Source organism: Pezoporus occidentalis, unplaced genomic scaffold (assembly GCF_034315485.1).
Source record: "Pezoporus occidentalis ecotype Australia unplaced genomic scaffold, CSIRO_AGI_Poc_V1 ctg124, whole genome shotgun sequence".
Lineage (NCBI taxonomy): Eukaryota > Metazoa > Chordata > Aves > Psittaciformes > Psittacidae > Pezoporus > Pezoporus occidentalis.
The window spans coordinates 3,089,799-3,106,151 of NW_026913038.1; the positions used below are offsets into that span (position 1 = coordinate 3,089,799).

General features: G+C 44.2%; 1 protein-coding gene across 1 annotated transcript in view; it reads right to left on the minus strand.

Annotated features, from left to right (window-relative positions):
* ERGIC1 (endoplasmic reticulum-golgi intermediate compartment 1) overlaps positions 1 to 689 on the minus strand; it is a 58,724-nt gene extending 58,035 nt beyond the window's left edge. The window contains exon 1 of the mRNA XM_062607730.1: positions 519 to 689. Within this exon, the coding sequence (XP_062463714.1) occupies positions 519 to 538 (20 nt within the window). The 5' untranslated portion in view covers positions 539 to 689. The remainder of the gene's footprint in view (positions 1 to 518) is intronic.
* Positions 690 to 16,353: the final 15,664 nt, after the last annotated feature.

Consider the following 16,353-nt stretch of genomic DNA (forward strand, 5'->3'; position numbering starts at 1 on the left):
CCACCATCGGAGCTGCAGTGTGTGGCTTTGCCTCACCGTATGGAGCAACCTCCTAAACCTGCTGTGGGAGCTCAGGGACCGGCGGGAGGAGAAAGGGCCCAGCGCCTTCACCCCGACACCCGTGGCCAGGGCCCGTGCAACACCCACGGCGGTCACCTCCAGGGCCCGCTGCTCCACCCGCCCTGCCCAGGGGAGCTCGAAACTCCTCACGCCTCGCTTTGCACAACACCTTACAGAGCAACAGCCGCTCGCTGGGCAGAGCCTCCCAGTTTCCCACGTCCCTTCCCTGCCCAGACCTACTTCTCCCATCCCTCCCTCCTTCCCTCCTCCCTCGGGTTTCACTTCGCCCGCAGCCGGTCAAGGGCCCGGCCCACCGCCGCCCGCGCTGCCTACCCCGGCAGGGGGTGACGGGGCCGGCGGAGGCCCGGCGGGGAGCGGCGGCCCCGCCGAGGGGCGGGAGAGGCGAGGCCGGTACGGGCCCCGCGGCGGGGGTGGGCGGTTAGCCCCGCCGCACTCACCTCCTGAAGTCAAAGGGCATGTTGGTGGCGAGCGCCGGGCAGGCTGCGGGCCCCGCCGCCCCCGGCCCCGGCTCTCGCCTCGCTGCCGCCGGCTGCAGGGCCAGGAAGTGACGGGCCCCGCCGCCGCGCAGCACCAGCCCATTGGGTGGCTGGAGCCGGCCGTCGCTTCCGCCGCCGGGTTACGGGCAGCGGCGGGAGCGGAGCCCTGCGGGGTGGCAGGGCCGGGTTTTGCGGCCGGCCCCCGGGGCACTCCTCCGGCCGCGCCTCCTCGGCAGCACCTCACTCCCACTGCTTTGAAGGGCTCTCTGCATGGCTGCAGTACCTCGCAGCTCTGAGGGCCCTGCCAGCACCCCATGGTGGGCTCCTCACACACCCCGACCCTTGCCAGCCCTTTCAGCCGACCCTCTCTGTGCCCACAGCACACCAAAGGCCCTGCCAGACCCCGTGGGCCTTCTCAGTGCCTGCCCAGGCCCTAGCAGCACCTGTCGGGCTGCTGTGCTGTGGGTGTGCCCAGAGGTGACCCAGGCTGGCAGAGCAGGCTCAGCACGGTGCTGCTGGCAGTCTGCAGTCGCTGCCGTGTTAGCGAGGAGCGTTGGAGTCTCACAGCTTCTCCACAGTGCTCCCGAGCTGCCTGCAGACACGGGACTGCCCGCACCTGCACGCAGGAGTGTGTTGGCTCACGCAGGTGCGGTGCTTCAGGTTGTACTGAGCTTCTCTTGCACTCTGAGCATCTCAATAATAACAACTGATGTTTGTGAACGCAGCACAGGCTGTGCTGTCTGGAGATAGTCAAGCTGCAGTGACAGACTAGGGAAAGGTATATGCTTCAAAGTGCCCATAAAGGAAGGAAAGCTGCACCACTGAAAAACACATAACCCTTCCCAGTAGAGAATGAACTCTTTGGTTGCTAGCATGACTCCATCACTTGCTGCGGACTGTCTTTCTGCAGCTTTAGTGGAGGCCAAGGAATTACAACAAGAAAGAGCTCCCCATTCTTTGGGTGAGAAATCACCCCAGTATTGCCATTTTGCTGAATGCTTTTGTCTGAGCTCATCCCTTCCACGTTTAATGCAACACACATGGCTAATCCTGCACTGCTTCATACAGCACCTGGGCTCCTTCCCTTAACAACGTCACTGGCTAATAGCATCAGTCAGTGGCTTTTTGCTGCAGGTAATGTGACCACTGCTATATTAAGAAGTGCTTTCACTTGTGTATGGTCCACATTACATTACAGTTCAAGAATAAAATACAGCTACCCTTTTTAAGGGTACTGCCTTTTTTTAAGCTACCTGCCTTCTAAGTCTAAAAGCAGGGCAAGAGGGAAATACTGTGTGCAACATACTGCTTTTCTAATAGATTTTGCAGCTTTCTTCCTCTTGCTGTCATAATCTCTGCACTTAGAGACCCAGATATTCCCATTTTTCCCTTTCACCCAGAAGCTAGGCCCATACCTGGGTAAAAAATAAATCCAGATTCAAACAAGCAGAGAAAACCTGACAGTGTCAGGGCTGTTAGTCAATGCCATAGTCTTTCAAGGGAAGAGATAATAACTGATGCTGGGACTATTCAAAGCTAAAAGGGAGGGTGAGATAACAAGGCACAATCCCTCAGAAGCCCCCAGGGAATAGATAAAAATACCTAATTGATTTTTTTTTTTATCTCAGACATCTAAATTATCCAACCACATTGTGCAAGCTTATTCAGCAGATTGCTAATAGATCAGCCACAAAATCCTGCAGCACTTTGCACTGTGCTCCAAAACTGAACAACCCACTGAAATTAATGAGACAATTCTCATCTGTCATGAGGTCAACCAATTACACAGGCATAGCCAGCGGGTACTATCTGTAGTGGAAAAAAACCAAAACAAACCAGTGCCTATCAAGTTGGTTACACAACCAAGTGCTCGCCTAGGCTCCTGGCAAGGCCCCAATATCATTAACTATTATTAGCTGTCTTGTGCAAAGGCATCAGCTCTCTCAGGAGCCAGGAGAGTGCTGAAGTGGTTTACAAAAGCACTTCAGTTGTATGGTAGACAAATCTTGAGGTGGCCTTGAAGAGTCGTTCCTTTTGCAGGCTCAAGAACACAACACAGTGAGAGCTCACATTGTGAAGATTTTATTTGCAACTAAACGGTTAAACTCTGAAGAAAGTAATGGGCTCACAGCAGTGCCAGGACAGCTTTCCAATTGGGTCTAGCTGACTTACATCCTTGCCAAGGAAAGAAGAAGTTAATACCCTGAGATAAGACCCTCGTCACAATATTGTTTAATTACATAAGGCTTCTAGTGAGCCTGAGATAAGAACAGGAATTTGTCCCCAGTCCAGCTGGGTGCGGCTGCTTAGATCATGTTGTGTATTACAATGGGAACTAAAAGCACAGGTTCATTCGTGGTGATTGTCACATCATTAGAACTGGAATGAGTAAACTGATGCTGACACCCCATTTAAAGGTTAGCTCTTTTTTGTGTGAGCAGTAAACTAACGTTTTCCTGACAACAGTAGGCCTGAAACTATCGTTTCTCTTCAAATTACTTTAGGAGCATTAATTGAGCCAAACTGCTTCTCTGAAATCAGTAAGTAAATATTTTCAGAACCCTTTATCAGTGAAGAAAATGAAGCAGAAGGATTGATTCACCTCAGACTACAGAATAAGATCAGTTTCCACTCTAAAATTAGTAAACAAATCCTTTAGTTTCTAATTCTTCTTGCAAAAAAAAAAAAAAAAAAAATTTCCTCATTCTGGTTCTCCTAGGTAACTCAGATACTGGATGACTGTATCTGGATTTTTAAGTAATGCCTCACAGCAACAAAACTGGTACCTTCTTCCTATTAAAAAAAAAAAAAGTGTCCAAAAAGTGCTTTATTTGCATTGTCTTAATTCCATAAATTCATTCATTCAGCTGAAATGTATTCTGTCCAGGTTTCCTAGATATTCCTGATTTCCAGCTGATATACTGTTCTTTCCTTCTAGCTTAATAAAGTTTATATTAATCCCTGATAAATTTTATTATCTCTATTTTGCAATCACAGAATTTCCTTGTTACACAGAAAAGTGTAACCTTGATCCTTACCTATTCAGTGTGGTTTCAGATAATATCCTGTAACAGTCATGTATGAGTTCCTCTTTTGTTTTGTTTGTGATTTCTTACACACAGCTGAGTTTTATGTTAGCCTGTGGCTCTTGCTGCAGTTCTTGCATTGGGAACATATTGTAAGTGCTGTGACTGGGTCATGAGCAGCATTGTTTGTGAAAGGTAGAGCTGGGTACGTGCAGTCATCGTTGAGGTCAGTTAGTTTTCGTTCATCAATTGGGAATGTGCAGTGACTGTTAAGGAAGGTGCAGTGCTTATTCACTTATGCCCCTGCTGCTGCTGCTGAGGTGTGTTTGCTCTCAGCTGAACTGAAGCTTTTTGTCTGGGACATTGTGCACCACGACATTTTATCCCCTGTTCATGGGATACGCTTGTAGCACTTGTATCAGGGTGGGTAGGGGACTGAAGTGAGTGCATTGCTTTGCAAGGCGTGTTTACTTGATTATGTGTTGTATTCTGCAGGGTGTGTCGCTGACTGCATGGAGCATTAAACCCAACTGCCATTCAGGAAAAGGAAGAAACATTTTAGAGAATGAAGAAAAAATGTTATAAAGCATTTAAAAATATAAATAACAGCATGTGAGGAAATCTTTCTGAAAGAACAGGATGCGTATGTAGGTGAAGAATTCAAATACAAGTGCTGGGCTAAGTATAATCACTAGTGAAAGAAAGCTCAGCCCTTCCTCTTAGGATTTTAGAAAGCTAAATGTTGACAGCACTTTCCAAATACCAAGAAATAAAAACAGTGATTTTTAAGTCTTGTTGCAGTGCAGTATATATTTATCTTTATCACATATGTTATTCTGTCCATCCATTATTGTGAGACTGGACTTTAAATGGACAGTAAAATAAATTAGTATCTACTCAACTTACTAAGGTCCTAAAAAATACTGACTATATGAGCTTTTTCCTTAAGAAGACATAACAACCACCTCTCCCTGCTCAATATACAGAAGAAACAATCTGATAGATAGATCACGGGGCTCGGTACAGATGCCATGTGTGTGTTTGAGTGTGGAGAAAGGGGTCTGTGCAGCTGTGTGGCCTCTTCCTTGTCCTGTGCCAGTGGACAAGCACATCGCTGGGCAATGCTAGGGGGAATCTACCGTTCAAAGTCCCTAGAAAATTTACCCTGGGTTTAATACTATTTCTTTTTGCGTGTTTGGTTTACGCTTGGGTGCCAGGAACTTACTATGGGAAAATCGTAGTGAACAATATTGTGTTTCGTTTCTTTTTTCACTGTGGAAAAGAACCTAACAAAGCAGTTTCAGCTCCTGTCATAGGCTTACCTCATGCTTTCACAGCATCCCTATATTGATTAGTGTAGCTCAGGAGACTGCAAACACATGAAAGGTCATGGCCAAAGGGATATGCAAGTTAACAGTTAACTAGAGCAGAGGACTTTGAACACTAAGACAGCGTGCCAAATCTCAAAGAGATTTGGGATTAGCAGCAAAGAAGAGTTGATTCTCCAGGGGGTGGTGCTCTCCAGTGAGTTAAATGCCTAAGTTCCCTGTACACTGGAGAGGAATAGTTAGGAACTTAAGGACTTCAAGTGGCCTTAGCTACTATACCAAGTGGTGACATGCCTGCGTCAGCCAGTAAGAAGTACTTAGGAGAAGGGGACCTCTGAATGTCTCACTGTGACACTCATACAGGACCAAAAAGTGTTTGCTTATGGGTTTTAGTAACACATTTGTCATGGACACCTGAATTAGTCTTCCCAGTGAAAGTATGCCTGGAAGATGAGCCACCTCTGTACTTCACTCACCAAGCACTGAAGAGCACTGCCCTGGAAGCCAGTTCTAGACCTTTGAAAAGTCTAGAAATGTCTTTTGCTGTGAGAAACTTTAGGGGAAGGGGTAGGGGGGGAATGTGCTTTGCCCAGCTTTCAAAAGCTGAACCATGGTGTGACCAGGAGTGCAAAATTTCTGGGTGATTAGGGCTCCTAGCTGGGAAACAGTGGCAATATTGGGACTGGGATACCGGTGAAGGGGTCAATGACTTAATAATACCCATAAGCACATAAGCACTCCTGAGAGTTCCATTCTGCTGTGCACTTTGACTCCTACTTAGTCACAGCATGCCTAGGAAACTGGGTACTTAAGACATTATGGACAACCTGATGGATGGACTTAGGCAAGAGCTAGCTGACAGAATTTAGCCCACCCAGAGCAGTGGGGCTGCTGGGCACAAAAAGGCACCAGAGCTTTTGGCACCTGAAGAAGCTTTTGCCAGAAATTGCTGCATTTACAGCATCTGATGACGCTGAGGAGGGGAGGCAGAGCTTTCCTAGGTTGCTGTCATGAGCACAGGCGCCAGCAGTCTGCATGAGCTGCACTTTGGTGCCTGAGTGCTATTTTGGATCTCTCCCAGAGACCTTGCATTGGTATGCACTCAGTGGGCAGTCAGTGTGAAAGCTTGCTCAAGAGGGGCTAGGTATGGTAAGTGCCTGGCTTGCTGCATCAAGAATGACGTTCTTAGAATGGGTGGCTTCTTCCTAGGTATGAGCTGTGGAAGCCAGCTCCACCGTCTAAATGCCAAGTCAGGCTGTGCCCAGTTCTCTCTCTAGCAGGAGGAAATGCTATCCTGTGGCCATCAATACATAGCAACCAGCATTTTTGAACAGAGTAAGTATGGGAGGATTCAACAGCATTGGGTCATCACAGAGACCCTCAGGCAGCAAACAAGCTAACCAAACCAAAACCTTGACAAGGAGGAATTGCTCAAAGAAGGTGCTGGAATTTTTTGTTGGAAGACGTGCCAAATCTTGCTGCAGCACTCTGTGGGCAGCCACTCATGCTACTGCAGGTTCTCACCCATCATTTGACCCATTGGAACAAGCTGTGTGCGTGAGACATCGAATAGCACTTCACCAATTTACTTTTGGCATGCTTGTCTGTGCTGCCTTATCAGCTTTCTCAGTGGTTTCCTCCAGATATTGTGTAGTGTTCAGGGAGCTGAGTAAACCCAGTGGGATATTTCAGACAAGACATACATAGTCTTTTTAAATCTTTTTCATAGTAAGGAGTTTTTAATTGCTGCTCCTGCAATTCGCTAGCAGGCTGCCTCTTCTGCAAAAGACACTTGTGTTTCCATCGTTCTCACTTGATCACTTGGCAGACCTGTGGCGGTCAGTGGATTGGGAAGATTTCTGAGTGCTAAAGAACGCATAGCAGAAGTCTGGACATGGCTAGGGAAAATCTTTTATAAAGAGGTTTTATTCACCCTCTAATGAATGAAGCCAGAGGTGGTTGTGTCTGGCCAGGTTTCACCTGGAGGCCATCAACTCTGAAATGTCATTGTTAGGGTATCATTTTTTAGTATCTGGCCTCTTGTTTGGGGTGGGGTTAGTTTTGGGTGGTCAACTTCAGTTGGCATGTGATCCACTCTAGCATCTGTCCTTGTTGCTGACTTCATCAGTCTGACATTTGGCCAAACAGACTCCAAACTGGTGATTGTCTCTAAGGGTTGGCTCTAGCATATATGAGATGGAGGGAGATTGCTGTAAATACACAGAGCCCACAAAGAAGCATGGAAAGATACAAAAGAACAAAGAGAGTAGCTGCTTGATGCCCAGCAGAAGGGAATTGGGAAGAAATAAGAACAGGTATGTAGCGAGACCTGTGAAGGAGCTTAGAGGTGAGGATGAGAAGTTTCAGCCTATGGCAGAAGCTAAGAGGAGATGCATCTGGGGACCTGATTTATCCAACAAATGTGCCTTTCAAACGACAATGTGCATCACCAGAAAGCACTAAACCAAAATGACTTGAACAAAGCAACAGACAAACACTTGAGAAAACTCCCCCTGCCCTTAGAGGAAGCCAGGCGGGTCTCCAGACTTCACCCTCACCAGAGAAGACCCCTTTCACCCTGTCTCCTATGAGGCTATTTCATGGTTTCTTGCTCAGCTTGTCACAGAAGAAAGAGCAAAATGCTGCCTGCCCTCTTCATGCCGTAATGATAAGCCTGCAGTGGTGTAAGGCAGGGTTTATTTTAATTGGACTTTTAAACTTTTTTCCTGGCACTTTAAAGTTTATGAACGGAAAGGATCCGTCTGACTCAGAGACTGGGCTACTTCCAAACATTAATCTTAGCTGCCATATGTTAATGTAGTTTGGCTGTGCTGCATCCTATGCTCTAAAGTCAGATGTCTGTACCCTTTCATCTCTGGTGTCAGAGACATTGGCAGATTGTGATTGCCTGATGTGCAATCTACAGGCATTTGATGAGAGTCTGTGAGTAAGAAGGCTCAGAAAACATCCATATTGTGTTCTCCTGAAATTCATATTTTATCATTCTGCAGTATTGTTTGCCAAAATTATAATGTCCAGGACAACTCTGTCCTGTGCTGACTGAAGTCAACATCCAGATTTTGTTTATTACAGTATTTTCCTCAAGGTAATAAAACTTGGCATATGAGGTTGGGTTCAGTGATACAATATTTAGCCCCTTCTCCTTAAGTTGGCTTCGTCAGATGGATATAACAAACACATAAACAAAGATGACTGTCCTGTTCATCATGATTTTTCCAGCACTGAAGCATCATTTGTGTTTCACTCTATTCCATTCTCTTTCCCAAATGTTTCCATTCCGCAGCAACTGTTTTCAAGTTTCATCCAGGGTGTACACTCACACTATTTGGTGTTTCCCTGTACCTTCCTCATCTTACTCACACACTCTCATCCCTGGAATCATCATGGGAACAACCCTATGCAAAAAAAAAAAAAAAAAAAAAAAAAGAGAGAAGTTTCCCATTATACTTATTTCAATGGAATTTTCCTGCTGTCTTTTTTCCATATCAGTGGATGTTTTCTGCTAGCAACAATAGTGTGAACAGCATCAGGAAGATGAAACCTTTACATGAAAACATTACAAGGGCATTTGCAAAGGCTAACATTAGCGTAATGAAACTTATTTTCCTAGATTCCCTCTCAAACCTCTGTGCAGGGAAAGGTTTCCTCCAGAGGCAATTCAGAGCAATAACCTCATTCCATGGAGAATAGAGAGTATCCAGAGAGATTAACTCCTTAAGCCTAAAACTTGAAAGCTTAAAAAAGATTGAAATCCATTCTCATCTTCTGGGGAGTTACAGCAGACATACACCTAGTCCTGCTGTTGTAGAAGTGTTGGCCTTATGTGCTGACATGGAGAAAGTTGTTCTTGATTGGATAACTGGTTTATTGTACAGGACAACATCCCTCAGTTCTCTTCCAGCTCTACAGCCAGCTTTCTAAGCAGTTCTGAGCAGGGAGCAGTTTTCTGCATGAGAAATTATGTAGGCAATTATATTAATTAATATAAGACTTTTCTCCAGGAGGACAGAGATTTGATGGGCAGCTGATGGACTTTCAACTCTAGCAAAGGTTTAAAGCTGAGGTGTTGGTTTATGATAGTGGGTGTTAATAATCAATGAATACATCCCTTCTGCTGTGCAAGAAGCCAGACCCACGACTTCCCACACTGCAGGGAAATTTTATGTGCACATTTTACATTGCTCTATTTCCCCATGGCAGGCACTGGCACAGCCAGGCCGATGTTCCTGAGCGTATGACTTATGAACAGTACAGTTACGTTCACTTGCCATCCAGAGACTCGTCAGTGACAAGTTGCAGCTGTAGAAGATAGAGATGACTCAATACTGGAGCATTATGTAAATGAGAAACCTCTTCTGTTGCGCCCCGTTGTACCAATGAGGCCACGTAAAGTTCACGTCAGTGACGCTGTGTTCCCATGTCCCCTCTGCCTTTGTGTCAGGGAAATGGGGTAAGACAGGCGTGGTTCCCCCAGAATGGGCAATATGTCAAAACTGGTAGTCAGTCTGAATGTGAACCCCTGGAACCAAAGATTCCTTCCCAGCAGCAACGCCTGCACAAAATTTGCTGTCGCCTTTTGCTGTCAATTGCAAAAATGATTGAGCTTCTTGTCACTTACTGTAAATTCTGAGGGGGAAGTACTGAATTTAAGTGAAGCGTGCTCTCCCTGAGAATCAAACTGTTTTAGTAAGAGCTGTGGGTCATCTGTGACAGAGCTACTAAACTCATTTAGCTTCTCAAAAGCACGAGAAAAAGTCCTGCTGCTAAATGGCGTAATATTGCATGCCCTCTTCTGATGGCCTTGTGTAGGCAGCGTATCCTAGGCAAGAGCAATGAGGAGGAGTGAAAGCGTGAAAACGCAGTACAGCTGAATTGTGTCTATCCAAAGCCACAGATATTATTCCAGGTGGAGAGCCAAATTCTCTGACTCACCCGCACAAAAATCACGCTGAAGTTTGCCGAAGACAATGGAATTAATCTAGTGTAAGACTAATAGGAGAGGGAAGAATGGTAACCTCCAAAATGTTGATCTCCTCAGCTGTCTTGTTTCTAGGGTGCCATGACTCAGTGTATGTATACTGCTAGCAGATGTAGCATAGTCTGACTACTGCAGATGAGTGCAGAGAGCCAAAAGGTATGAAAAAGTTCACAAAGTAGAAAAGATTTGTTTTGCATTAAACGTTTAAAATCAGAAGGAAGAGGCAATTGACTCCAGTGGGAGTTTCACTTGAGTAAGGACTTAGGAGCTGAAATGAGAGATGACAAAAACCTACCTTGCTAGCCCACAGCTCACAGAAAAGTGACTCCCTGAATTTATTCTGTGCAATTCTGTTCAAACAGATGCAAATAACTTCCCTCAAATTGTTTCAGAGCCCAGATATCTTTTTTTCCCCTGTATTCAGCACCTTTCTTTTTATATATGATTCTGTTCTTTTCTCTGTAAATATTATCTGACCGAAACACTATACAAATTCTGTTCTCACCCATTACAGTCATTCTAATTTGATAATGCTCTGTACATTTAGTTTATTTACCTTTGTCTCATTTTTTCCTTTTCTACTTGATTCAGACATCCATCTGTGGCAACCTGTCCTACCTATTTTAACCCTACTCTTGTTAGTATTGCAGCTACAGAATTAATGTGTGCTTTGACTTCCAGAGAACTCTGCAGTAAACTTCCCAGATGAGGTCCATTGATACAATTCTCATGTCTCATTGAGTTTAAAGGTCAGCCTTATGATGCTAGGAGTTCCTCCATGAGCTAAGTCCTTCATATATTTTTGCTCTTTTCATCACCAGTTCCACTCTATCCCACAATATAATGGCTAATAATTACGCTCTTTTCAATGGTCTATCTCCTGGTCCATTGAAGGTAGGACTTTTTTCTCAGCAGAAAGCTGACTCATAAGGTATGCTGCTTTCTATCCTTAGAAAAAGTGAGTCATTAATGGATTTTTCATTATGCATTCAAGTACCATAGACTGAAATTTTGTCCTCCCAGCCTAGTCCTGAGGTAGTGTTTGGGAGTCTTTTTGATTTCGTATTTTAGTTATGTCTCAGTGAGGCTCTGTAAGATACAATAGACACTCTACAAGGAGCTGTTTTGTATTATATGCTATGAGGATTCCTGTTAATTTGAGCAGTGCCATGGTTTCACTCTGCACTTCCGTGTGCTTCCGTAGCTAAAAACGTCACAAAATTCCCTTTACACCTGCATTGTGATATGTTCAGCTTCTGTTTTCACCTAACACAAATAGTTTACAGTTGTTTTTAAAAGCTGTATGAAAACTGAGACGGCTGGGGCATAACTAAAATAATACGAATCCCATTGGTACTGTTGCAGTGATAGAAATAGTCCTTTTGTTTGGTCAACACTGATTTGGTGACCTTTCAGACAGTCAGTGAAGCTTCATGACAGAAATGAAAAATGCTCTTATTTCTGTTTTATAAACAGAAATTAATGTTGGGTGAGATTAAGTTGTGATAGGGAAGCAATGGAAATATTGCAGATGGAACCCAGGAGTTCTGTACATTTTATTTGTCCAATGCCACTATATTTGGTAGAAATATTGTGATGTGTTTACAGTCGCTGCTATTTAGCTTTGAATGGTGTCAGTGTGAATGAGCATCTGGCAGAATCTGTGAGAGCTGCAACATAGTCTGTAATTCACAGGGGGGTGCCAGCTTTTGCCTGTCCATGTTGTATTCTGTTAAACTATCTTCGCAGGGTATTTTGAGGGGGGAGGTATGAATTTCTGATACTGACAGGAGCTGTTATTTAAAGCTGTATGATGAAGATGTAAAAGGGATACTGTTAGAGTGGTTGCTTTGTTCTTCATTACACAAAAGTGGATATGCTGCAATGACAAGTTTGTAAATCATAGCTAGTTCCGTTCTCACACCACCCAATAACCTCACAATCTCTCTGTCAACTTCCTGAAGACCTTGGGAAGCTATAATTTGTGATAAAAATGGGAGTTAAAATGTTACGTGTATATCAAAGCTGAAAATTTGTGGCTGGCTGACCTTTTCATTTTGAGCAAATGCACTCATTTCCTTTACATTGCTTACTGTTTCCTTCTGAAGTCTGGCATAATAGGAAATCCTCCATGATTGTTCTACTTAATCAGTGGCTCCATTGTGCCGGCTTCTGTTCCTTTCAGTGAGCAGGATCTCACCGTGCTCCTAATGGGGCATCGCTCTCTCTGCTGTCAAGCATCAGTGCCCCAGAAACTCAGATGTTTCATTTCAGCAGCCGTGGATGAGAGAATACCATGAGCGGTGTGTGCTACATTCAGTGTGCTGTAGAATAAGGAAACAGCCCCCTGATTTTTGATTTAGAAAAGAAGAAAAAACCAAGCACTCACTGGATTTTACAGTGATATTTCCCAGTGTTTGTGGTTAGGCTTTGATGAATAAAGAAAATGAAGAGTTGATAAATTTAGATTTAGCCTTCTTTCCATATGTGGGCTAATGTCATTTGTTGTCATGTCACTGCTAATATTTGCATAGTCATCTGACAGTTGTAAAGAAATATATTCTGAAATGCCTACCCATTCTGACTAGCACATCACTTTTCATTTTCTGATTTATTTCTCTTTGTCATCCAGTCAAGTGACAGGAGTTCCATGTTGTGACTGTACACCACAAACTGCAGATGGTGTAGCATTTGTACACATGCCTCTTGCTAGAAATTAGGCAAGTATTTACAAAGAAAAGGTATATTGGCAATAGCTTAAAAAAAAATGTGAAGTAAAAGAAAGGCTGAAGTTGCCAAAAGAAAGATTATTTGTACTGCTAACCTCTACCTGGTAAAACATAACATAAACAAAACCATAGTGACAGGCCAGTGCTCAGGAAGAGCTGATGGTTCACCACATCTTATCTTTTGCTTCCTGTTCCAGCACAGAGATGCTGACATCATGTTCCTGCATGTGCAATATGGGTTTGTAATTCAGTGTTGCCAAATAAACAATTTTTGCTTGTTGCTATTAATGTTCTGCTATTCTGCTTTTCCCCAATAAAGCTGATGTCTGTGGGGAGCCAGGTAGTCAGTCAGACTCTGCAGACATTTCAGAGTTTTTTGCTTTCCTATCATATGGCTTTCAAGTGCAGTTTGCAGTAAAGATAGAGCAGTGGTCAGAGGACTTTAGTCAGTGTGTAACCTGTTTCTGATGGAGAAAGTTCCCAGAGAAGACTGAGGGGGCTTGTATGACAGTATAGTTAACAAAAATGGTGTAACAACCCCAGGGTACCGCTTTGTGCATTTATACTGGAGTCAAATCTCTAGGGAAATTAGGTTAGTTGCAGCAATGATGATAATAATAAATAATGCACGCTCCCCTTGGATCTTGGCTGACTATCAAGACAGACTTCCTGATGATGAGATGCTTATGTCTGTCTCCAGTCTCTTCAAGGTATCTGCAAGGCACCATTTTTTGCAATTACAAAGGACTGCCGATGAGAACATGCACCATAAGAAGCAGTCCAGGAGCACTGGTCCCAGACTTCTGTCTCTGATTTCCATAATCGTTCTCATCTCAACTTCTCAGACATTAGCAAGCCAAATCTCAGAACAGCTCTGTCAAGTGCAGTGGTGGCAGTGGCAACCCAGAAGCCTGGAGGCTTTCAGTTTTGCCCATCGTGCTGTACCTCATTTGCATGAGGATGAGACAAGAAGGAGAGAAGTCCCTGTCATATCATGCCAGTAATAGATGGGGACACTGACTATATCTCCTTTGCTTCTAGTAGGGACCAAGACTCTGCAGGAGCACGTTACCAAGGGACTTTTCTGCAGAAAGCACCTACCCCAAACTTCACAACCACTGTCTGGGGAAGCTGCTTTCTGCCAATTGCCAAACCTAACTGAAGCAAGGCCACAGCGATGTTTGTGGCTTTTCTGTTGGCCTTGTTGCTGGCAATGCCACCCTGCTACAGGTAGAAAAGAGGAAAGGCAGCCCTGCAGGGGTGCACTGGTTTGGTTGTAAAAAGATTGGTCTCACCCCAGAGCACTGCTCTCCCCTGCCCTCAGCTTCTGCTGGCTCTATTTCTCTCCAGTAAAATGGGAACAGCTGCACCCCCTTTCCTCCCAGGTGCTATATGGGCCATTCTGGTTTGTAAGACAAGAATAAAAAGCATCTCAGTGCACTGGCATACCTACAAGAGCATCTTCTTTGCTGTTGCAAGGGACACCAAGTTGAAGTCTGGTTAAGTCATTAAACAAGGCTTTGGCAATAGCAGGACAGATCTTCCCCCAACACATGGACCTATAACCCTGGTGTGTAAGAGCAAACAAAATTCAACACATCTCAGTGCACTCAGGTATCACTCAAAAATAGTTCTTTATCTGCTAAAAAGCAAACGGAAGTTGGTCTTTGCCCTCATTTGACATCAGAATATACCTCTGTGCACTCCTGTCCAATCACTTACCTGAGGTTGGACTGAATCTTTGTCTTGGTTTATTCTTCACATATTTGATAATGAAGAAGCAAAAGCTGCTTGGCCCATTGTCTCTGACTCTCAGGCTGTTTTCTGTTGCTAATTTTATTACTGGTTTCCTGATATTGAGTTGCTGAGGTTTAGTTGCAGGTGCATTTATCATTCTACATGACTTGTTTAAATAATGTACAAATGAAAATAACCTTTGTTCAAGACATTTGGTATTGATCCTTTTTTTTTTTTTAATAAGCTGCTGTTAATCAGTGTTGTAAAATGGGATGACTTTTTATGACATACATGCTAGAGATTGATTCTAGACCATTCGCCATGAATTGCTTTGTCCCAGCTACACTAAGAAATAAGCAGGACTTGCCCCTTTAGTCTCTTCTAGAAGGGAAGAAAGTTTTCTGAGCACATAGAGCGCTGGCAGGGCAGCATGCGCGAAGTCTGGGTCAGTAGATCACTCTCAAGTGAAATTTTAAAGGAGCTTTGTTACCTAATTCCTGTAGATAGTCCCTGAAAACCTTGACGATCTCATCCTTAGACTGCATTGAACTGTCAAATAAAAACAGTAGATGATATCTTAGAAAGTCACAGTGGAAGTGGCAGCTTCCCAAGCCTGTGAGATGCTTGGGGCTGTGATAGTGAGTGCTGCTTAGGTAGCCTGAGGCAGAAGTCTCTGTTTTGCCTTCAGAAGCATTTGAAAGAGGAAGGGGGAAGGAGAGCTCCTGAGCACGTCTGAGGTAGCCCTCTCCTGCAGTGGGGAATGGCCTGGCAGACCTCCACTGCATACATCTGTCAGCTCATCTCTCTATTTACCCACTTATAATATCCTGGCTCTGTAATTGCCATATAAACCATCAGGCATCACTTTTTCCAGAGGATTTTTTCCAGGCTTTGAAAACAAAGTTAAATATAACTGTTCTTCTCCTACAGACAGAGAAACCGAGGCACAGAGGATCCAAAGGGCTTGTACAAGGTTATGTAGCAAGTCACAGACAGTAAATCACCAAGTGTCCTGATTTCCTCTCACCCATATGAATCCCTAGAACTCACTATCTCCTATAAGAAAGCTTAGCTCAGAGTCTTATTTTGAAATGTAATTAATATGCAAAGTGCTTTGATCCCCTTTGATGGAAGATTCTATGTAATTTGCTATCCTATTTTAAAGTAATACCTCTAATTGTTATGCAGCAGGAAAATGAAATACCGATAATTCTTTTGCTATTTTTAGGGAAAGATCTGAGCATTTTACTCCAGCAGGTTTAGGTTACAGTCATTTTCAATAGAAGAACTGTGAGTTTGCTGCTGCTGTTGAAACATTTAGAAAGTGAGGATTAACAAACATACAGTGTGTACTGGGACACTGGTTTTGTAGGGGTGAGTTCCCCCAAGAGGATGACTAACAGCAGGATGTGGGACATAATTTGCATGTTCTCTGACTCTGCTGCAATCATTTGTGTACTGGATACTTGAATTATACATTACACAGAAGGTCGCCCACTTGCCAAGCTGACAGCCCTTGCTGAACGGTGCATAGCCCTGGATGGGGGCTGAGGGAGGAGGGATGATGTTATTTCAAGAAGTGGATAATGTTGGGTTCAAAAAGAAATAGCTCCGTGTATGATAGGACTTGGAACTTGATACTGAATACTTGGCAGGGGGAGGTGGGGTATTTACTCATTCTGCACCACTCTCATGCTAGCTCTGACTTTCAGGTTTTTTGCATCTGCTTCTGTTCTGTTCCTGTGGTGAATCGGATGCTGCTGATAGGTGTCATAAATCATCCCTACATGATCAAATGCTTTCTCTGTACAAGAGCTTCAGTGGGGTCAGTGGCAGATTTCCCTTATGTTGCCTTTGTTTCTTCTTATTCTCATTGCAGCCTACTTGAGCTAGGTTTGTTTACTGCTAGAAGGACACCAGTGGGTGCTTTTTCTACTATCCTCCTCATAAAAAAGATTGATTAATACCAACAAGCTC